This window comes from Pogoniulus pusillus, chromosome 9 (assembly GCF_015220805.1).
Source record: "Pogoniulus pusillus isolate bPogPus1 chromosome 9, bPogPus1.pri, whole genome shotgun sequence".
NCBI lineage: Eukaryota > Metazoa > Chordata > Aves > Piciformes > Lybiidae > Pogoniulus > Pogoniulus pusillus.
Window position 1 is genome coordinate 37768859 of NC_087272.1, and position 22873 is coordinate 37791731.

Sequence of the window (22873 nt, forward strand, 5' to 3'; positions counted from 1 at the left end):
CCTTCTCTATTGTAACTTGAGCTGTGACCCGAGATGCTCCACAGTAAGCAGAGCTCAGAGCAGAAGCCAAGGGGCAGCCCGGGGACACTACATCACTACATGCCAAGCCACCTACTCCCAACGGGGCACAGTGATAAGAAACGGTGGCTTTGACCTCTCTAAATCCTCCGGGTGACAGAAGACAGCCTGTGTGCCAAGTGCACAGAGTAAGTCACCAGTGCACACCCTGCTCCTGGAGGCTGCCCTCCTATCTCAGAGCTGCTGCCCTTGTGAGCCCAGCCTGGCTGGCACAGAGGGCACCTCTTTAGAAGGAACAAGGTGACACACAGTTATTAGAGGAGAAGTATGAAATCAGGGGAAGGGAAATGTAAGCAGAGTTAGATGATGGACAGCACTACAGTCACCCTTAGATGTGCTCTTTGGCAGATGGACTCATGTCTTACCCTGAAGGCCCTGCCTGCCTCCTCCACCCGCATTGACTGTTCTACAGAAGCACCTCCTCTCCTTACAGCCTCTGAGGTCCCGCCGGCACAACGCAGTGCCTCCTCGACCTCCTAAACGGCTTCTCCAGCTTTGCCCACCCACTGCTGCAGCGTGGCCACCCCTCAGGAGGGTGACACTGCAACGCTGCCCCGGCGCTTGGGAGGACGCGGGCGGCTGTGCCAGCTCCAGCAGCCGACTGCCGGGAGTCGCACCGGGGAGGGGAGGAGCCGGCCGGGAGCCCCCCACCGCCGTCTGCGCTTCGCTCCGCCAGGGCCGGGCGGCGCTGGGGGCCGGGCGCTGCCGCCGTCGAGGCGGCAACGAGACACCGCCCACGCCGGGGGTGGCCCCGCGCCAACGCGGGGGACCGGCGAGCAGCGCCCGAGGCTCACAGACAGCGCTTTGCGAGCGGCCGCAGCGCATCAGAGCGCCCGGCCGGGTCGAGCCGAGCCGGGATGAGGGCTCCGCGGGCCGCCGGGGCCGACCGCCGCCGTACTCGGCACTGACGCCCCCTCTACCGCCTGCTCCCTTCTCCGGTGCTCGGCGGGGAGCCAGCGGCTCCCGGAGGCCGCGCAGCCCATGGATGGCTCCCCGCAGCCCCCGGATGGCTCCCCGCAGCCCCCGGTGACGGTGGGAACTGGCAGCCCCGACGGCGGGGGGGCGGCGGGCGGCGGCGGCGAGGCTTTTGGGGACCGGTCCCTCAACCAGGGCCTGAGCGTGCTGGTGGGACTGGCGCTTTGCGTGACCATGCTGGGGCTGGGCTGTGCCGTGGAGCTGAGCCAGCTGGGGCAGCAGCTGCGGCGGCCCGTGGGGCTGCTGCTGGCACTGCTGGGCCAGTTCGTGGCCATGCCGCTGCTGGCCTTCCTCCTCGCCCTCATCTTCGCCCTGGACGAGGTGGCGGCGGTGGCTGTGCTGCTGTGCGGCTGCTGCCCCGGGGGCAATCTCTCCAACCTCATGTCGGTGCTCGTCGACGGGGACATGAACCTCAGGTAGGAGTTCCGCTCTCCCTGGTTCCTCGCTGGCCCCGTCTTGGCTGGGCATCTGTCGGCGGGCATGGCGCTGCTGGACACCCCCAGTGCTTGCTCTCCTGCCTCTTCTGAGGCGGGTGGGTCTCACAGGGACCCCGAAACACGCCTCCTGCCCCCTTCCCTAAGAAGTCCGCCCGGGAAAGCGGACGGTTCTTGCAGTGAGAAGCGCTCAGCCCGGCTGCAGAGCCCCTTTCAGGCTGCCCCGCGGCCGGCCGGCTGGTGATCCGGTGTCTCTCTGCTTCCCCCGGCGCAGCATTATCATGACGGCCTCCTCCACGCTGCTGGCCCTCTTCCTGATGCCCCTCTGCCTCTGGATCTACAGCCGCCACTGGATCAACACGGCCGTGGTACAGCTGCTGCCCCTGGGGGCAGTTAGTCTGACGCTGGGCAGCACCCTGCTGCCCATCGGCCTCGGGGTGCTCATCCGATACCGGCACCCCCGCGCCGCCGACCTCCTGGTTAAGGTAAGCACGGCCCCCGGGACGCGTAGCGGCGGCGCAGCGGGGGATGCCCGCGGACAGGGCACAGGGGAGGGTATCCGACGACAGTAGCCCTTCCTGGTCTCTCTAAGCCATCGGTAGCTTCACACTGGCATAGTCTGCTACTTAGGCGGAATAGAAGGACTTTGAGTGGTGGAATAAAACGGTGTGATAGAGAGGGAAAGCAAAGGGAAGTGCAGGTTACCCTCCCCCAGCAGCACACGAGGAGAGTGGCACTGCATTGCTCCCCGGGAAGCACCCGGGGCTCCAGAGCAGGGGCATTCCCCAGCCTCCTGCTCTCTCCCTGCACTCAGAGCTCACAAAACAGCCTGCAGGCACGGTGACATTTGCTTAAAACACGCAAACAAATTAGCTCGGTTATGAAAGGAAAAGTGAAGCCCGAGCCCTGGCTGTCTAATTTCCCAGCAAGTCACCCTAACGCAAAAAAATGGCAGGGGCTCTCGGCTCCTTCCTCTCCCAGGATGTGACCGAACGCCACCCAAGTCCTGAGCCAAGAGCAAGCCCAGGAAGGGCAGCACAGCCGTGTTTTGCACTGTAGAGTAAGGAGCCTTACCCTTGTAAATCAGTAACCCTCGTGGTGTTTGTCATTGTCCGTGGCCAGATTTCCCTGTGGTCTCTCCTGGTGACTCTGGTGATCCTGTTCATCCTGACCGGGACCATGCTGGGCCCAGATCTGCTGGCACACATCCCTGCATCCGTCTATGCCATTGCGGTGCTGATGCCTCTAGCGGGCTACGCCCTGGGGTACGGCTTGGCCACCGTCTTTAAAATGCCCCCACACTGCAGGAGAACGGTGTCGTTGGAAACGGGCTGCCAAAACGTCCAGCTCTGCACCGCCATCCTGAAGCTCACCTTCCCCCCGGAGCTCATCGGGGGCATGTACATGTTCCCCTTGCTCTATGCGCTCTTCCAGTCGGCAGAAGCGGGACTCTTCGTGCTGCTGTACAAGATGTACGGCAGGGAGAGCCACAAGCAAGACGCGCTGGGCGAAGAGGAAGACACGGACATCTCCTACAAGAAACTGAAGGAGGAGGAGGTGGCCGACACTTCCTACGGCACAGTGACTACGGGGGAGCACAACTCCATTCAGATGGAGCCGACGCAGACGGCGCTCTAGGGACGAGCGATGTGTGTGGTGCTTGCAACCCGGCCGGGGCCGCACTCGCCGCCACGCAAAGTGGAGCTGCCCGGCCTCCATCCTTCCTCCAGCTGCTCCCATTGTCCAAGGTGATGTGTGTTTATTACTGTGACAGTTGTATTCCCGGGAAAATAAATATTGGGGAGGAATCAAAACTGAAGGAAAAAATATCACTGTGATGCAATTCAGTAACTGTAAGTCTTCAGGCAAGGAGGTTCCTGCCCACCTGCGTGCAGCAGGAGTGGGCAGGAGGAAGGAGACAGCGGTTTTGCAGAGGCGAAGCCAACGGGGACAGACAGATAACCCACCTTGTGCGTGTACCTCCATCCCTCCCACCCGCTGTAAAAGCTTTGTGCTTGTCTCACCTCAAATACACGGCGAAGCTGAACCAAACCTGTGTTCCCCGATGATTAATCCCGGGGTGGGGGGTGGGAACTGTCCAGGGCCGCGTTCTCTGGTTCCCCAGGGGAGCTTTTCTGAGGGGAGGCAGGGGATTCCCCGCCCGAAGCGCCGCACCGGGCGGGGATTGGAATGGACCCACCAAGGTCAGCGAGGGCGGGGGCAGCCCAGCCGCGACCCCGGTCCCGCCCCGCCCGGGGGTTTTTAAAACCGAGCCCCTCCCCACCCCGGTCCGCTCCCGTGGGTCTGGAGTGATGTCGAGGGAAGCGATGGAAAGCTACCTCTACGCCGCTTACCATCCCTACTACCGCTATCCGCCGCCCAAGGGCAAGGGCGGCTCGGCGGGCGGCTGGCGGCCGCGGGGCAGCGGCTACTTCTCGGGCTACGGAGAGGCGGCCGCGGCCGAGTACTTCGACAACTACCAGCGGGCGCAGCTGAAAGCCATCCTCTCCCAGGTCAACCCCAACCTGACGCCGCGGCTCCGCAAGGCCAACACCAAGGAGGTGGGCGTGCAGGTGAACCCGCGGCAGGACGCCTCCGTGCAGTGCTCCCTCGGGCCCCGCACGCTGCTGCGGCGCCGTCCAGGGCCCCCCACCGGGCCACGGCCCCGGGAGACGGAGCAGGAGCAGGGCAGCCCCGCCACCACCAACACCCGCGCCGTGCGCTTCTCTCGCACCATGGACATTTACTCGCCCGTGGCGTCCCGCAGACTTACCGCTTTCCTGGAGGAGACGGAGCAGCGGCCGCGGGAGATGGCGTCGGCGGCCGTCGAGGAGGAGCCGGCTGCGTTGCGGGAGCAGCGGGAGGCAGAGGCGGCTGCCGTGCGGGACAGCTGGGAGAAGCCCCCCGAGGCCGGCGCCGAGCCGCTGGAGCAGCGCTCCGCCGAGCCGCCGGAGCAGCGCCCGGCCGCCACCCCGGAGCCAGCGGCGGCGGGGCCGGAGGAGAGCAAGGAAGAGGCGGTGGCAGAAACGCGGGTGGAGCCGGCGGCCGCCCCTCAGAAGCAGGAGCCGGCGGCGAGCAAGACTCGTCTGCGCTTTCAGGTAAGCGGCGGCCGGGGGCGAGCGGGGCCGGGCCGGGCTGGGCTGGCCCGGGAGGTGCCTGTCCCGTCGAATAACGGCTGTGCTCGGCAGTTCCTGGAGCAGAAGTACGGCTACTACCACTGCAAGGACTGCAACATCCGCTGGGAGAGCGCCTACGTCTGGTGCGTCCAGGGCACCAACAAGGTAGGACAGGCCAGGCCGGGGGTAGGGCCGCAGGGGCCGGGCGCAGCCCCGCCGCTGACCCCCGGCCTTCCCGCAGGTCTACTTTCGGCAGTTCTGCCGAACCTGCCAGAAGTCCTACAACCCGTACCGCGTGGAGGACATCACCTGCCAGGTAAGTAAGGGCCCCGCCGGCCCGGCCGGTGCGCCCCCGCGCCGAGCGCGCTGACGGCCGCCTTCTGCCGCAGAGCTGCAAGCAGACCAGGTGCACCTGCCCCGTGAAGATGCGCCACGTGGACCCCAAGCGGCCGCACCGCCAGGACCTCTGCGGCAGGTGCAAGGGGAAACGCCTCTCCTGCGACAGCACCTTCAGCTTCAAATACATCATCTGAGCGGGGCGGGAGGGTGTGTTCGGGGCAGGGGAGCGTGTGGTGGTGGTGGTTTTGTAGGGCTCTTCCAGAGCACTGCGAGCAGAGCAGAGTGGGGGTTTTTTGTTACTGTTGTTGGAGTTGTTGAAGGCACTTAGCGAGGTGTAGCTAGGAGAGCATGCCAGTGAAAGAACTGCAAAGCATGCTCCAGTGGTGGGGTGGGTTTGTGCCCAGCTCGGGGGGCACGTGTGGCAAACTGCCTAACTTGCACAAGGGAAAAGCCTGCAAATAATGTTTTGTTAACTGATGGTCTTGGCAGCAGCTAACTCAGGACCTTGTAGAATTAGGGTTGGGAGAGGAGGTCTGTTACTGTTGATGCCTTTGAATTGGTCAAACGCTTGAAGTTAATATCAAGACATCTACAGCAGGTAGTAGAGCATTAATCATAAACCACCTGACAGTATTCCCTTACAGTGCACACTTCTCTTCTGTGTGGAAAGTCTTCCTGCACCTGTTTCATCACCAGCAAATGATTGAGAAATGCTGTGTAGAAAGGTCACTTCTGCTGGCACAGGTGGTCTGCATTTAGTTAAGCTGCTGTTCTTCTCTTGCAGACTAAAGCCAAAGCAAGCTTGTGGTTACTGCATCTTCAGGGACAGTGTTCACACCCTGCTGGGGAAGGGAGTCACTCTCCTGGCAAATGAGTTTCCCATCTTCCACAAGGCTCAGAGTGTGGTACTGCATCTGCCTGGTTCTGTCTCGTACCTGCAGATGATGTACAAGAGCGGTGCACTTGGTGGCTTGCACTCGGGTCTGATCTACTTAATTAGGTGTCTGTTGTCAGAGAAGGATCAAACTCCTTCATCCTTCTGGGGTTGGGTTTGCAGCTAGGAGTTGCACAACTTGGCTGTAGTGGCAGAACCAGCGTGGTTACTCCGGGGTGATGCTCTGAGGTCTTTTGGGGCTGTCGGTGAGAATGATCTCTGTAGGGGCACCATGCTTCAGCAAAGCGTTACAAACTAACTCTGGGACTACAGCATCACCCAAGATTCACAAGCTAGTACAAACCTACACCTCCTATTCCACCCTGGAGCCAAGGAGTTGGGTAAACTGGGAAGATGATGTACTTTGCTGGGAATGCTAATAAAGCTGTTAATTTTGAAGCTGAGCATTGTGGTGCACAAGCCTTTTGCAGAACCCTTGATGGATCTTTTACTTGGAAAGATCTTGATTATACCACACCTGTGCCCAGCTTAGTCTTTAACAGTGGCCTCGAGTACAGGGGGAACCAGTCTGAGCCCATGCTAGCAGCTCCACTACCAGCTCTAAATAGAAGTTACATGGCAGAAAAGGCAAATGTTGTCCTTTGTACCAACAAATGGACATTTAGAGGGCATGGGAGTGTTAATTCTGTAGGTTTAACACATCTTGGTGTAGATTTAAACCTAAAGCAGCACTCTTCTTGCTGTAGATTCCTGCTTTAACATGACCCTTCAACTTGCTGCAGTAACTAAGGCTTAGTGCTGCAGCAACAAAAGTTCCTGCTCCACCCTCCTGCCCAGGTTGGTGGTGGAGTTGCTGTCCCTGGAGGTGTTCAGGCAAAGCCTGGATGAGGCACTTAGTGCCATGGTCTGGTTCATTGGCTAGGGCTGGGTGCTAGGTTGGGCTGGCTGAGCTTGGAGCTCTCTTCCAACCTGCTTGGTTCTATGGTTACAGGAGGATGAGGCATTCTGGGGACAAGCAGAGCTCTCACCCACAGAATGGTGTACTGCTCTATTTTATCTGAAGGGTTTTCCCCTGTATCACAAAGGCTTTCACATTAAGTTCCATCCTTGCCTTGCTCAGCTTGCAAAATCCAACTGCAGCTGGAGTTTTCTATTGTAGATGTGCCCTGTTGCCCACCTGCAATTACAGTAATGAGCAGCAGCAAGTCTCCAGCTTGAGGAACACAGTTGAGGCCTTCTTTGCAGCCATCCACCCCTGGGCTGTCTCAGCTTGCAATTGCAACAGTGATCTGGGATGTTTTTTTACTTACAAGCAGGTTTCCCTCTCTGGATGTTCCTCAGTGTGCTTTCCTGTTTGCCTTCCTCTTTCTAACTGCTGTAGTCTGTTTCCAGTGGATGTGGTGTGGGAGTCTGACTGTGATGAGTCTGTGCACCTTGGTAGGGAGAACTTCAGCTCTGGGCCAAGTCATGCAGCAGCTTGCAGCAAAATGAGCATCAGTCCTTCCTATGTACACAGGTATCTTTGCAAGCATTGCCCTGAGGATTGTTTGCTGTGAATATGGTGACTCTTAGGGGACTATTATAGGTAGCAGCTCAAAGTTAGAACAGTTGAGAGTTGTCTCCACTAACTACAGTCAAAGCAGCAGTTGCTTCCATCTGAGAAGATGCAGGACTGGCCTGTATGGTCTGCCTTGACAGCCACAGGGCCAAACAAGCAAGCTGATGAAGGGCTCCAAATAGCAGCCTATAGCAATGAGCTGCTCCTGCTTTCAGCAGTTACTGCAAGGTTTTAAGGCTTGGAGGAGTGGGATGCAGTGGGTAGCAATATTAAACAAGTTTTCCTTTCTCTTCTAGCATCCCTCAGTTGTGCTGTAGCTCTGAGTGTTGTTCCTCTCAATCATAAATATATTCAGTGCTTTTACTGCTGGGTGCAAAAGTCCTCTGTCATGTCCTTGGCAGTGTGCACTCTGTGTGATGGGCACCAGTGCCTAGGCTCAGCACAAAGGAGGAAAGCTACCCACAGCCTGTGTGGTAACGCAGAGTGAAAAGGAACAGCCTTCATGCTGCCAATTCTGCAGAGGCATCTCAAACTTGCCCTGGGCAGCACTTTCCTGAAGAGATTCTTTTGTGTCTGTTAGTGCAGGCAGTGCTGTGTTCACTGCATCTCGCATCTGATGCTTCTCTTGTTTCTAGATAGCTTTACCACGGCTTTGGATTTGGCACAGACCTGCCACCAGGTGACACAGTGACAGCTTGAGCAGTTGAGGAGGAGTAATCTTGGAAAAGCTTCACTTCAAGATGCTTAAAGCAGTATCTTACTCTTCTAAAGATGCTTAAAGCAGTATCTTACTCTTCTAAAGATGCTTAAAGCAGTATCTTACTCTTCTAAAGATGCTTAAAGCAGTATCTTACTCCTCTAAAGATATATAAAGGTGCTTAAAGCAGTATCTTACTCTTCTAAAGATACTTAAAGATGTTTAAAGCAGTATCTTACTCCTTTAAAGATACATAAAGATGCTTAAAGCAGTATCTTACTCCTCTAAAGATACATAAAGATGGTTAAAGTAGTATCTTACTCTTCTAAAGATGCTTAAAGCAGTATCTTACTCCTCTAAAGATATATAAAGATGCTTAAAGCAGTATCTTACTCTTCTAAAGATACTTAAAGATGTTTATAGCAGTATCTTACTCCTCTAAAGGTATATAAAGATGCTTAAAGCAGTATCTTACTCCTCTAAAGATACATAAAGATGCTTAAAGCAGTATCTTACTACTATATACATAAAGATGCTTAAAGTAGTCTTACTCATATAAAGATATATAAAGATGCTTAAAGCAGTATCTTACTCCTCTAAAGATATATCAAGATGCTTAAAGCAGTATCTTACTCCTCTAAAGATACATAAAGATGCTTAAAGCAGTATCTTACTCCTCTAAAGATACATAAAGATGCTTAAAGCAGTATCTTACTCTTCTAAAGATACTTAAAGATGTTTATAGCAGTATCTTACTCCTCTAAAGATATATCAAGATGTTTATAGCAGTATCTTACTCCTCTAAAGATACTTAAAGATGCTTAAAGCAGTATCTTACTCCTCTAAAGATACATAAAGATGCTTAAAGCAGTATCTTACTCCTCTAAAGATACATAAAGATGCTTAAAGCAGTATCTTACTCCTCTAAAGATACTTAAAGATGTTTATAGCAGTATCTTACTCCTCTAAAGATACTTAAAGATGCTTAAAGCAGTATCTTACTCCTCTAAAGATACATAAAGATGCTTAAAGCAGTATCTTACTACTATATACATAAAGGATGCTTAAAGTAGTCTTACTCATATAAAGATATATAAAGATACTTAAAGCAGTATCTTACTACTATATACATAAAGATGCTTAAAGTAGTCTTACTCATCTAAAGATATATAAAGATACTTAAAGCAGTATCTTACTACTATATACATAAAGATGCTTAAAGTAGTCTTACTCATCTAAAGATATATCAAGATGCTTAAAGCAGTATCTTACTCCTCTAAAGATATATAAAGATACTTAAAGCAGTATCTTGCTACTATATACATAAAGATGCTTAAAGTAGTATCTTACTCCTCTAAAGATATATAAAGATGCTTAAAGCAGTATCTTACTCCCCTAAAGATATATCAAGATGCTTGAGGCAGTATCTAACTCCTCTAAAGATACTTAAAGATGCTTAAAGCAGTATCTTACTCCTCTAAAGATACTTAAAGATGCCAAAAGCAGTATCTTACTCCTCCAAAGATGCTTAAAGCAGTATCAGCCAGGCAGCATGATCCTTCCCCACAGGGCAGGTTCCACTAGTCCCTGTCAGGAATGATGTACATAAATTCAGCTTCGAGTTGCAAGAGAAATCATTTAACAGCTTTAGAAGATGCCTATGAAAATGCTGTTGCCCTGACAGGACATCAAAGCAAAACCCAACCCCCTAATCTGAGGACACCCAGACCTCTGTAGTCAACGTCTGGGCTGTTCAGCTAAAGTTTTTTAAACTCTAGCTTGTAAAAATAAACCAAGTGACAGATACAATGTCTTTTATTTTTACAAAAGAAGCTGGTAAAAGATGCTGTAAATAAAAGTGTAATGCACCGCTAAATAAAACTACTCACCCCCCCCCCCTAGTAAATACCTATTAAATAATTAAGAACATCTACAGTACCACAAAACCATCAAAAGAATTCTGTTTTTTTATCAGGGATGGGGGAGAAGAAAGTACAGTGATTATGGATGTGCCTTGACCAGTTACAGAGCTTGTTAAGGTAACAGAACTACTGTCAGCAGTCCAACAGCGTGCACAGTGCCTTCAGTTCATTTAATGCAGTTCAGCATAAATACATTGCTGGTGGGGTCTAATTTCCACACCCTCCCCCATCCCAAAAAAATAAACCCCAAAACAACCAACCCCCCCCCCCCCAAAAAAAAACCCAACCCCAAACCAACAAAAAAGGCAGAGCTAAGAACTTCAATTCTACATTCTAAACTCTGGAATTAAGAGCCCATTAAAAAAAAACCCCAAACCAACTCACAGTGGGTAAAGAGATGTATATAAAAATACTGGGTTGTTCCTTTCAAAGCACAGGAAAGGTGGGACTACATTCTTCTTTTTTTTTTCCTGCTTTTTGTTTTCTTTCTCTCCATTTTTTTTTTGTCTTTTTAATTGTTTAATATAAAACTCTCTTAGTTTCTACAGAATCCAGTTGGTTTGATGCTACACAGATTGGTTTTTTTGCCACTGGACTAGGAGTATATTGCCTGTTGGGTTAATTAGTCTTCTATATAGTCCCAATTCCTTAGGCTTAAAGTTGAATGATGAAGCTGCATCCATGTGCATTCAAACTCTTTGAACCCTGCAGACTACTCAGGCTGCAAGTTGTGTGTCAACGTCGACTACCAAGAGGGGAGAAGCTTTCCCCTTTCTTGCCCCCTCCTAGCTTTATACACCTACTGTCTTTTAACAGTGCATTGCACAGATTTACAGGGGGGGCAGGGGAAATACTGGGGGTTTATTTTGCACTATACAGTTTCTAGAATATATACAGAATAAAATAAGTTAACTTCTAATGAGAATTGCTGATGGGCAGCATAGATCTTTAATATACATGTTTGTTGTTTCTTTAAAGTCTCTGCAGGCAGCTACTTTTTTTTGTCTTTTCCTTTCTCTTTTTTTCCTGTCTTTTCCTTTCTCTTTTTTTCCTGTCTTTTCCTTTCTCTGTTTTTTTTGTCTTTTCCTTTCTCTATTTTTTTTGCCTTTTCCTTTCTCTATTTTTTTTGTCTTTTCCTTTCTCTATTTTTTTTGTCTTTTCCTTTCTCTATTTTTTTTGTCTTTTCCTTTCTCTATTTTTTTTTGTCTTTTCCTTTCTCTATTTTTTTGTCTTTTCCTTTCTTTTTTTTTTGTCTTTTCCTTTCTTTTTTTTTTTGTCTTTTCCTTTCTCTTTTTTTTTTTTGTCTTTTCCTTTCTCTTTTTTTTTTTGTCTTTTCCTTTCTCTTTTTTTTTTGTCTTTTCCCTTCTCCTTTTTTTTTTGTCTTTTCCTTTCTCTTTTTTTTTTTGTCTTTTCCTTTCTCTTTTTTTTTTGTCTTTTCCTTTCTCTTTTTGTCTTTTCCTTTCTCTGTTTTTTTTTGTCTTTCCTTTCTCTTTTTTTTTTTTTGTCTTTTCCTTTGTCTTTTTTTTTTGTATTTTCCTTTCTCTTTTTTTTTTTTCTTTTCCTTTCTCTTTTTGTCTTTTCCTTTCTCTTTTTTTTTGTCTTTTCCTTTCTCTTTTTTTTTTTGTCTTTTCCTTTCTCTTTTTTTTTTTTCTTTTACTTTATGTTTTTTTGTTTTAGTTTGTCTTTTTTTTTTTGTTTTTTCCTTTCTTTTTTTTTTGTCTTTTCCTTTCTTTTTTCTTCTTTTTTTGGTTAGTTATTGATTATTTGTAAGCACTGATCAGAGAACTGAGCAGCATTCCAATAAAGTTAACAGATATATTATTACTTCTTTTCTAGAAAGACTGGGAAATCCAGTTTTAAAATATTATTAAATGTCCTACACCATTTACAAGCTACAAGGATTAGATCTAATAAAATAATTTCTTCAAAAATAATCTGGCAGCTCTTTTTTTTTTTGTTTCTTTTTGTGTTTTTTTTTCTTCTAAAAGCATGCTCTGAGACCTCATTTAACAACCATCCATACCTTCACCACACAAACCCCACTCAAGCAACCCTACCTCATTTAACAACCATCCATACCTTCACCACACAAACCCCACTCAAACAACCCTACCTCATTTAACAACCATCCATACCTTCACCACACAAACCCCACTCAAACAACCCTCACTTAGCCACTCATTCTACCACTCACACTGGATCGTTCTCTCCTTACAGACAACAAAAGGAACACGGAGAAGTCTGTGGAGGGTTTCTTTTGTAGTTCAGAAGTTCATTCTGGCCACACCTTCTCTATGAGGTTACAAAGCATTAGGCAACTACTCGCTGCTGGAAAAGCCAAGAAGCTTTGCAGGTCTTCAGCCAAAAGAAACCGGCTTTGATTTTTCAGCCTCATCCCACCTGCGAGAGGGATTCAAGCTTGCAGAGGCTGTCGGCTGCAAACACCACTCGGAGTCGTGTTGCAGGCAGAAGATAACGCAAGTGTGTGCAGTTAGGTTTAAGCCCTTTTAGTTTTCCTTTAGGTGTTTTTAATACAGAAATGTCATTAAAAAAATACTACTGCCACACAGCTACTGTGTAGAAAGAGCAGTCAAAGGAAGAGGTTTGCTTCAATTCTGATGAAGCAGTGATGAAAGAAACCTGTGTCGGGCATCAGGATTGCTGGAGGTTTGCTTGTTGGCTTTGAATGAAAGGTGCTCGGTGAGACAGCTGAAGTGCCTGCAGACAGCTGTTCAGAATCCAGTGCTGACAAGATTTAGTCCTGATCTGATTTTACCTAGAAGCTGATAGGATTGCACCATGCGTAGAGACTCTCGAATTTCAAGGTTAAGTTCCATCAGCTTGCAGCTGGCCTCGGACATGTCTTGGTTGGAACCCACTACGGCGAAGCTGCCGGTCTGCCCCAGCGTCTGGTGACGGAAATAGATGTGCAGCAGCGTTTGGACTGGGTCATCTTCAGAGCTGCCAAAGATGTCGTGGGGCCAGAGAGATCTGGGAATACAATTGGGATTTAAGCATTAAAATGCAGGCAGCAGTTAGCTGCTTTGATATTTCTGTTCCTTAGACGTTTGAATGGAACGCAGAGCGAAAGGCGAGAGAAATGCTTCTTCCGTAGCATGCTGCTAGTTAATAGTAGCAGTGCCTCTCAGAGGAGTTCCAAAGAGCTGCCAGAATTGCCTTGGCTTTAGAACACAAGCCCTAGGAGGAGAGACTGAGGGAGCTGGGGGTGTGCAGCCTGCAGCAGAGGAGGCTCAGGGCAGAGCTCATTGCTGTCTACAACTACCTGAAGGGAGGCTGTAGCCAGGTGGGATTGGGCTCTTCTGCCAGGCAAGCAGCAACAGAAGAAGGGGACACAGCCTCAACCTGTGCCAGGGGAGGTCTAGGCAGGATGTTAGGAGGAAGCTGTTGGCAGAGAGAGTGATTGGCATTGGAATGGGCTGCCCAGGGAGGTGGTGGAGTTGCTGTCCCTGGAGATGTTGAAGAAAATCCTGGCTGAGGCACTTAGTGCCATGGTCTGGTTGGTTGGCCAGGGCTGGGTGCTAGGTTGGACTGGATGAGCTTGGAGCTCTCTTCCAACCTCCTTGATTCTATGATTCTAAGTAAGGGAGCCGGTCCTTTTGAATAAGGACATCTAGCAAGAACTTAACATCATTTGGACTGGTGCCTACCCAATTTCTGCAAATGAAAAAGCCCCATTAGCAACCTCGGGGCTGAAAGCAATCCTTAAGCACTTACCTGAAAGCCTTGACCTGTGCTACAGCTGACACAAACTCCTTGTTCCTCAGGGTTTCAATGAGGGAGTGAATGGCTGTTTCTGTGCTAGCTTGAGAAGCCTCTGCAATTTCCATTTCTTCAATACCACTGTCAGAGGCAGCCTCTGCCTCCTTCAGACAGCTCTCCAGCAGAGCAAGCTCTTCAGACATGTTTATGACCTGAAACAAATGGCAGAGTTCCCTATTCTGGTTTATAAATGTATTTTCAGCAGATCAGGTGCACATTGAGCATCCTTTTTGCAATCACAGAACAAGAGGGAGTGGCCTCTAAGTGCAACAGGGTAGGTTTAGACTGCACCTAAGGAAAAAAGAATTCCCAGCAAGAGTGGTCAGACTTGGTGTGCCCAGGTGGGCAGGAGAGCTAATGGCATTCTGGCCTGGATCAGGAAGAGTGTGGTCAGCAGGACAAAGGGAGATTATTCTGCTCCTGTGGTCAGCACTACTCAGGTCACTCCTTGAGTACTGTGACCAATTCTGGGCTCCTCAATTCAAGAGAGAAAGGCAGCAAGGCTGTGGTGAGGGGCCTGGAGCACAGGCAAAAGCAGGATCACCCAGGGCAGGTCACACAGCAATGCATTCAGGCAGGTTTTGAGTCTCCAGAGAAGGAACCTCTACAACCCTTCTGGGCAGCCTGCTCCAGGGCTCCAGCACCCTCACCATAAGGGAGTGTCTCCACATGCTGAAGAGGAGCCTCCTGTGTTCCAGGTTGTACCCACTGTGCCTTGTCCTACCACTGAGCACCACCAGAAAGAGCCTGGCACCTTCATCCTGACACCCACCCCTTGGCTATGGATAGACATTGCTCAGATCCCCTCTCAGCCCTCTCTTCTCCACACTGAACAGCCCCAGGGCTCTCAGTCTTTCTTCACAGCAGAGATGTTCAAAGCCCCAAATTATCCTCATAGTTCTCTCCAGCAGGTCTCTGTCTCTCTTGAACTGGGGAGCCCAAAACTGGACACAGTATTCCAGATGTGTTCTCAGCAGGGCAGAGTAGAGGGGAAGGAGAACCTCCTGAGACCTGCTGGAAACACTTTGCTTAATGCACCCCAGGATGCCACTGCCTCTCTTGGCCACAAGGACACACTGCTGTCCCATGGAGGACTTGCTGCCCACTAAGCCTCCAAGGTCTTTCTGCATGGAGAGACAGCCTGATGCATTCAGAGTAACTCTGATAACAACCTATGCATACCACACGTGCACAGCTGAAGGAGACACTTTGATTCTAAAGTTAATTACAACCAAAACTCAGGCACGGTGTGTGCAGACTGCATTACTAACTGCACTTAGGATGGGAACTAAGGCTGCAGAGCAGTTGTGCAGTGGCTGAAGTGACACAGGTACATGTCAGCTGGAAGCAAGTGGAGGTGTTTCCATCACACTGGGGCGATGGAAAGAAGCTTCACCACAGAACTCTGTTGATTGGAGCTGATGTGCCTTGATTGTAGCTTGATTAGAATACACCAGGAGCACTACTGAAACACTCAAACCCCTCATCACTGGACTCCCTACACTCCTGTCTGTGTAAGAGCTTCCAAGAGGTCCAAAAATCAACACAAATAATTGAACATCCCAGAAAAATTCTTGCAAGCTCTTCTTAACTCTCAATTGGCTGCAAAACAGCTGCTACCCTCCTTCGACTTCCAAAACGGTGAAAAATGACATCAAAATGTGTTTTAAAGGATTTGCCTTTAAAATGTCAACAATTAGGCAAAGTTTTCGTTACCTCTGCTTCTTTTTTGATTGTTTTCACTTGGCTGATGAGTTTGCAATAGGCTTGGAACAGAAGCAGCAACTGGAAATGCAACTTGTACAGTCTCCGGCACAACTCCAGCTCCTACAAAAGGAAAAGAGCTTTTATTACATTTAGGGAGTGCAAGACATCTGCTGTCCAGTACAAGAGACAATCAATGGCAACTTCTTCAGTAGAGAGTGTGCAAAATCAAGAAGCAGTTACTTGGTTACTGGAGAAAATGCCAAAAGGGTTTAGAAGGCAGCGTGGCAAGAAGCTTGAAAAGCAGCTGAAAGCTTCATTCGGGTCTAGATTTACAGCCAGCCTCTCTCACACAGGTTTAAAGCTGATTTTTGAGTAAGTTACATTTGCACAAAGGGCAGTGGGGGGAGAGTGGAGGCAATCTGAAATGTCATGTTCCAAGGGAGATCATTTAACTTCCATTGTTGGTATCTTACTGGTTTAAATTCGAGATCGAGTATGGAAAAGCAGCAGCTGCACTCTGCAACTATGGACTCTTTCCTGAACACATACAGAGCCTGGGCCTGAGCTTCAGAGAACCTGCATAGAGTCAGGCAGGTTGGAGGAGACCTCCAAGCTCAGCCAGCCCAACCTAGCACCCAGCCCTATCCAGTCAACCAGACCATGGCACTAAGTGCCTCAGCCAGGCTTTGCTTCAACACCTCCAGAGATGGTGACTCCACCACCTCCCTGGGCAGCCCATTCCAATGCCAATCACTCTCTCTGACAACAACTTCCTAACAACATCCAGCCTAGACCTGCCCTGGCACAGCTTCAGGCTGTGTGCCCTTCTTCTGTTGCTGCTTGCCTGGCAGCAGAGCCCAACCCCACCTGGCTACAGCCTCCCTGCAGGCAGCAATGAGCTCTGCCCTGAGCCTCCTCTGCTGCAGGCTGCACACCCCCAGCTCCCTCAGCCTCTCCTCACAGGGCTCTGCTCCAGGACCCTCCCCAGCCTTGCTGCCCTTCTCTCCACACCTTCCAGCACCTCAACATCTCTCATGAATGGAGGAGCCCAGAACTGGACACAGCACTGCAGGGGTGGCCTGAGCAGTGCTGAGCACAGGGGCACAAGAACCTCCCTTGTCCTGCTGCCCACACTGCTCCTGAGCCAGCCCAGGATGCCATTGGCTCTGCTGCCCACCTGAGCACTGCTGCCTCAGCTTCAGCTCCTCTCTCCCACCACCCCCAGCTCCCTTTCTTCCTGGCTGCTCTCAGCCACTCTGTCCCCAGCCTCTAGTGCTGCTTGGGGTTGTTGTGGCCAAAGTGTAGAACCCTGCACTTGGCCTTGTTCAATCTCATCCCATTGGCCTCTGCCCACCCATCCAGCCTGGCCAGGTCCCTCTGCAGGGCTCTCCTACCCTCCAACAGCTGCTTCACAGCTGCTCCTAGCTTAGTGCCATCTGCAAACTTACTGATGCTGGACTCAATCCTCTGGTCCAGATCATCAATACAACTATCGCACAGGACTGGCAGCTTACACCTGCCTGATGGAGTAAGAGGAGAGGAATTCCATCTTGAAGGCAAGAATGTTTCTTTCAGAACAGATAGCTCTGATTCTCCTTCAGAAACCACCACGTGGTACAGTTTTAAGCAGCATTAACTTCTGTGCTGTCTTGCTTCCATTTATATGCCTCTAAACCACTCAGGTCAAAGTGCAGACAGTGTTAATATTGCTTTGCATACACACATTAAAGCTGGTGCTAGTGGGATCATCTTCTACAGCATTCTACTAAGTACAGCATCTTATTATCTACAAAGGACCAACAGTTCAATGGGTTAGATGGTGCCAAATTGCCCCACACAACACAACACACAGGTAGTAGTCAATGACAAGACATCACTGTTTCACAAATGGACAAGACAGATGGAGTCCAGCTTGGTGACTGGCATGGTTAAGCATTTGACACATCAAGAATTGTCACTTACTGCTAGAATTTCCATTTGCTAAGCAAGAAGATGAGCAGGTCACAAAAACAGACAGACAGAAAGAAAGAAAAAAAAAAGAATTAGTGTAGGAAATCATTTTAATTAGAGTAAAAGATGTCCCAGGTAAAACAGAGGAAGAAATACAAGTAACATGCTCCAACTGTGCACTGAATGGAAGAAAAGAAACCATCCCCAAGCTGAATTTGAAGTGATTTTACTTGCTGCTGTAGCTAAGGATAAACAGCACTGGCTCTGTTGTCTCACAGCATGAGTAGCACACTTCATTTACAACCCTTTGTGGTCTTTACACATTTTAGTCTTCAAGGTAGGCAGATGGAAGGAAATCAATCCCAAGGTTTGGATATTTCACAGTGTTTCTTCTTCCATAGCACTATAAGCAAAACTATTGCCTTTTGCAATCTGAGACATCCTTTGGATTCTGAATCAGTCTGGAGAATTCTTGGGTTTACTAAACTCCATTTTCACCACCTTACTGTGAGATTGCATAGAATCAGAGCATCAACCAGGCTGGAAGAGACCTCCAAGTCATCTAATCCAACCTAGCACCCAGCCCTAGCCAATCAACCAGACCATGGCACTAAGTGCCCCAGCCAGGCTTTGCTTGGACACCTCCAGGGATGGTGACTCCACCACCTCCCTGGGCAGCCCATTCCAATGCCAATGACTCCCTGACATCCTGAGAAGTCCTTCCCCAGCTTTTTTGTAGGCCCCCTTCAGATGCTGAAAGGCCACAGGAAGGTCACTTGGGAGCCTCCTCTTCTCCAGCCTGCACAGCTTGGCATCTCTTGATAGATCTTCTCAAAATTCAAGGGGGGGCTTTCTTTTAAAAATGGCTTTGTTGCTTCAGTGTCTTTCATATACTTGCTGACATGAAAAATAATCTGCTGCTTCTACCTGCCAGCCCTGTAGAGCCCAGCCAGGGTCCAGATGCATTCCTTCAGGCTTGGATTTAAGTACCAACAGCAAAATTCCAATAAGCAGATTTCCTTGCAAGTCTGGAGGTGCTCCAGCAAAGCCTGGATGAGGCACTTAGTGCCATGGTCTAGTTGACTGGCTAGGGCTGGGTGCTAGGTTGGACTGGATGAGCTTGGAGGTCTCTTCCAACCTGCTTGATTCTGTGATTCTGCTGGCAATGCATGAGCCAGAGCAGAATTCATCTCACTACTCCTTAGCTGTATTGACCACAGTGCTAAAAGTTAGCCAGGAAATGTTACTTGTGCTAAGGAATGAAAAATACCTGCTGAATGAAGCAGCTCTGCCTCCCTCTTCTAACTGAGGATCATAGAATAACAGAATCAGTCAGGGTTGGAAGGGACCACAAGGATCAGCCAGTTCCAAGCCCCCTGCCATGCCCAGGGACACCCTACCCTAGAGCAGGCTGCACACAGCCTCAGCCAGCCTGGCCTCAAACACCTCCAGCCATGGAGCCTCAACCACCTCCCTGGGCAACCCATGCCAGCCTCTCACCACTCTCCTGCTCAACAACTTCCTCCTCACCTCCAGCTTTGCTCCATTCCCCCCACTCCTGCCACTTCCTCACAGCCTCAAAAGTCCCTCCCCAGCTTTTTTGTAGCCCCTTTCAGACCCTGGGAGGCCACAAGAAGGTCCCCTGGGAGCCTCCTCTGCTCCAGCCTGCACAGCCCCAACTCTTTCAGGCTGTGCTCACAGCAGAGCTGCTGCAGCCTCTCAGCATCCTCCTGGCCCTGCTCTGGACACACTCCAGCATCTCCACAGCCCTCTTGTCCCAGGGGCTCCAGAGCTGGATGCAGGACTCCAGGTGGGGTCTCAGCAGAGCAGAGTAGAGGGGGAGATGTCTCTGCTGACTGCAGGGGGCCTGGACTAGATGACTTTTGGAGGTCCCTTCCAGCCCAGCCCCATTCTATGACTCTAGATGGCAGATTCCTTGTTCCTATTGATGACAGTTAAAAAAGGAGTCCTGGACTGCTTGGGGTAAAGCTTATCACTTCCTACAGCAATTAGTAGCATTAACCACGGATGACAGCCATGCAAATAGCATAGAAAAGACTGCATTACTACTAACAGGTTACTTCACCTCTTGCTGTTAGATGGTATTTTGACAGGAGAATTCCATGAGGTGTTTGTGCCACTGCTCCTTTGCTCCCACCCAAATAAGAACTCCTGAAAGCTCAGGTGTGTTTCTATAGTGCTAATGGCACCAAATGCAGCAGAGATTCCTGGCCAGGCAGTTTATCTCAGCATACAAGCAGAATGCTTTTTCATCAGCAGCAGAATGGCAAACTTGCTGGTACACAGATGGTATCTGCTCTGCTTATCTGCTCAGTGTTATTAAGTCTAGAACCCAAGGTGGGTTGGCAAGTTTTATTAAGAAGCAACTCATTTTTTATTAAGCCACTGCTACATCAGGCTCTGAGTTCCCAGCAGATAGAATGATAACTGAAATGAAAAGCTCTTTGTGCCATTTTTTCATCTCTCTGCAAAGATTGGAGGCTTTGTGCAGCAGACAGAAAGAATGATTATTGTTGCTTTGAATCTCCTATCTAGAGACCCACAAATGACAGAGACCTACCTGGGCATCCGTGTTAGTGCCATGGATACCATCATCAGTACCAAATGTTCTTTTGCAGTCTTCTAGCCACTACAAAAGAAACAGAAACAGAGTTAGACATCTTCTGAAGGTATGCAACTTGAAGACTGTGCTAAAATTGCCTGAGACATTTCATCAAGTCTTGCACGTCCTCAGATTCTGTAAGAAAGTTGTTCAGAATGAGGGTGGTGAGAGCCTGGAATGGGTTGCCCAGGGAGGTGGTGGAAGCCTCATCATTGGAGGTGTTTAAGGCCAGGCTGGATGAGGCTCTGGACAGCCTGATCTAGGGTAGGGTGTCCCTGCCAATGACAGGGGTTTGGAACTAGATGATCCTTGAGGTCCCTTCCAGCCCTGATCATTCTGTGATTCTAGGATTCACACAAGGCAAGGAGCTGAAGTACCCTCTCAACACCCAACACAATCACTCAGGTTCCACTGAATACAAGGCTGGACTTAACCCTAGATGATCCTTGAGGTCTCTGCCAGCCCTGATCATTCTGTGATTCTAGGATTCATACAGGGCAGGGAGCTGAAGTACCCTCTCAACACCCAACACAATCACCCAGGTTCCACTGAATACAAGGCTGGACTTAACCCTAGATGATCCTTGAGGTCTCTGCCAGCCCTGATCATTCTGTGATTCTAGGATTCATAAAGGGCAGGGAGCTGAAGTACCCTCTCAACACCCAAAACAATCACCCAGGTTCCACTGAATACAAGGCTGGACTTAACCCTAGATGATCCTTGAGGTCTCTGCCAGCCCTGATCATTCTGTGATTCTAGGATTCACACAAGGCAAGGAGCTGAAGTACCCTCTCAACACCCAACACAATCACCCAGGTTCCACTGAATACAAGACTCTATTTCAGCCCAGTCCCCAGAGCAGAGCACAAGTTTATTACTTTCAGTGGGTATTTTCTTACTCTAGCTTTACCCAAGCATGCCAAAAGCATCTGCAGAATAAAATATGCCCTTAGTGACCAACATGATTTGATCATCTCCTCGACACAGTGTGCAGTGCAAACAACTGCAAGCATGAGGTCATTTAGGTAGGACTGAAATGGGAGTGCAGATCATCTTCTGATAGAAACAGGCTCTATATGTCCATGGAAGGATAATTTAGCATACTGCCTGCTTGGTATCTTGAGTCCCACAGGAATTCTTAGTGACCTTTTCCTGACCTTTATCTGATGCAAGGAGAAGAAAAATGTGATTTCCCATCTGCTCAATTTAATAAAGGTTACTTAGTGAATTAACCAGGCCTGTGTGCTTATCAGGAGGAGAAATGGAATTCTCTAAGCCCTGCAGTGTCAGTTTCAATTAGTGACATGGATACCAACCTGCACAGCAAATCTCGTTCTTCTGTTTGTCTGACAGCAGCCACTGGTAAGGAGGGAATGGCTCTGTGCTGCAACAAGCAGCATCAGCACTTGGGGAGCTAACAGTTCTTTTCACACACTGCCTTTGGAACATCCATTTTCTCCTTTTTAAGCCTTAAAACCAGCCTGAATAAAGGGTGTGCCCAGAATGTTATGGTATCAACACAACCTTACATTTTCTAGCAGGTTGAATCATAATGATAGGATCAAGCAGGCTGGAAGAGAGCTCCAAGCTCAGCCAGCCCAACCTAGCACCCAGCCCTGCCCAACCAACCAGACCATGGCACTAAGTGCCCCAGCCAGGCTTGGCTTCAACACCTCCAGGCACAGTGCCCCCACCACCTCCCTGGGCAGCCCATTCCAGTGCCAATCACTCTCTCTGCCAACAACTTCCTAACAACATCCAGCCTAGACCTGCCCTGGCACAACTTGAGGCTGTGTCCTCTTGTTCTGTTGCTGGTTGCCTGGCAGCAGAGCCCAACCCCACCTGGCTACAGCCTCCCTGCAGGCAGCTGCAGACAGCAATGAGCTCTGCCCTGAGCCTCCTCTGCTGCAGGCTGCACACCCCCAGCTCCCTCAGCCTCTCCTCACAGGGCTGTGCTCCAGGCCCCTCCTCAGCCTTGCTGCCCTTCTGTCCACACCTTCCAGTGCCTCAACAGCTCTCTGCAATTCAGGAGTCCACAACTGGACACAGCACTCCAGGGGTGGCCTGACCAGTGCTGAGCACAGGGGCAGAAGAACCTCCCTTGTCCTCAGGTACTTCAGAACAATTCAGTTCATCCTGCAACCCTTTTTTTTCCCCCCTGCTCCAGTCACTCAGAACTCCTGTGTCAGAACAGAAGACAGGCTGGCCACAGAAATATGTCACTGGATGTTTTGACAGCTGCACCATAGCAAAACAACACTCTCTGACTATGATCCAATGACAGGCCATCAAACTCTGATCTATAACCCTTTCTCAAGCATAATAAGTTGCAAACCCCCAAGCTCTTTGTATTCAGCATGGATTTACCTTGGTAAGTGGCAGAGCAACATTAGCTAAAACTGAAGTGACTGAAGGGACTGGATTTTAACTCCTACTTTGAGTAACCAAACACTACCATTTGTTGTTGCTGTGAGGAGTTTAGATAGGGAGAACTCCTTTTTGTTTGGGATAGGTACCATTCAAATCCCCCTTCCACAACCCTGGGGCAAATCAATTAAGCCTCTCTATGCCTCAGTGTTGCTCTTGAAAGTGAGGACTTAGAGGAGTGATGACAGCATTGCCCAGTGGAGATGGTCAGCCCTTAAATATTCCTTTGAGTAAGGTAGTCTTAGTTATTAGATGAGGACTTTGCCTCTGACTAAGCCCAAATCATAGAATCACAGAATCAAGCAGGTTGGAAGAGACCTCCAAGCTCAGCCAGTCCAACCCAGCCCTAAGTAATCAGCCAGACCATGGCAC

General features: G+C 49.7%; 3 protein-coding genes across 12 annotated transcripts in view; 2 read left to right on the plus strand and 1 right to left on the minus strand.

Annotated features, from left to right (window-relative positions):
* The first annotated feature begins 805 nt into the window (after nucleotides 1-805).
* On the plus strand, nucleotides 806-3539 carry SLC10A4 (solute carrier family 10 member 4). Its single transcript, XM_064149428.1, has 3 exons — nucleotides 806-1469; nucleotides 1762-1972; nucleotides 2610-3539. The coding sequence occupies exons 1-3, from the start codon at nucleotides 1060-1062 to the stop codon at nucleotides 3123-3125; spliced, it is 1137 nt and encodes a 378-aa protein (XP_064005498.1). The 5' UTR covers nucleotides 806-1059; the 3' UTR covers nucleotides 3126-3539.
* A 250-nt stretch (nucleotides 3540-3789) lies between these two features.
* Nucleotides 3790-6280, plus strand: ZAR1 (zygote arrest 1). Of its 2 annotated transcripts, XM_064149240.1 has the most exons (5): nucleotides 3790-4585; nucleotides 4676-4768; nucleotides 4845-4919; nucleotides 4993-5149; nucleotides 5727-5796. In XM_064149240.1, exons 1-4 carry the CDS (start codon nucleotides 3800-3802, stop codon nucleotides 5134-5136), a joined length of 1098 nt encoding a protein of 365 aa, XP_064005310.1. In that variant the 5' UTR covers nucleotides 3790-3799; the 3' UTR covers nucleotides 5137-5149; nucleotides 5727-5796. The 2 variants fall into 2 exon arrangements, with proteins under 2 accessions (XP_064005310.1, XP_064005311.1); XM_064149241.1 differs by lacking the exon at nucleotides 4993-5149 and having other exon boundaries at nucleotides 5727-6280.
* A 5974-nt stretch (nucleotides 6281-12254) lies between these two features.
* FRYL (FRY like transcription coactivator) overlaps nucleotides 12255-22873 on the minus strand; it is a 245094-nt gene continuing 234475 nt past the window's right edge. For 8 of the 9 annotated variants that reach the window (XM_064149248.1, XM_064149243.1, XM_064149246.1 and 5 more), the window contains 5 exons: nucleotides 20033-20101; nucleotides 17464-17481; nucleotides 15511-15621; nucleotides 13750-13946; nucleotides 12255-13005 (listed from right to left, as the gene is read on the minus strand). In XM_064149248.1, coding sequence (XP_064005318.1) covers nucleotides 12747-13005; nucleotides 13750-13946; nucleotides 15511-15621; nucleotides 17464-17481; nucleotides 20033-20101 — 654 coding nt within the window. In that variant the 3' untranslated portion in view covers nucleotides 12255-12746. The remainder of the gene's footprint in view (nucleotides 13006-13749; nucleotides 13947-15510; nucleotides 15622-17463; nucleotides 17482-20032; nucleotides 20102-22873) is intronic. The other variant, XM_064149247.1, reaches the window with a different exon arrangement.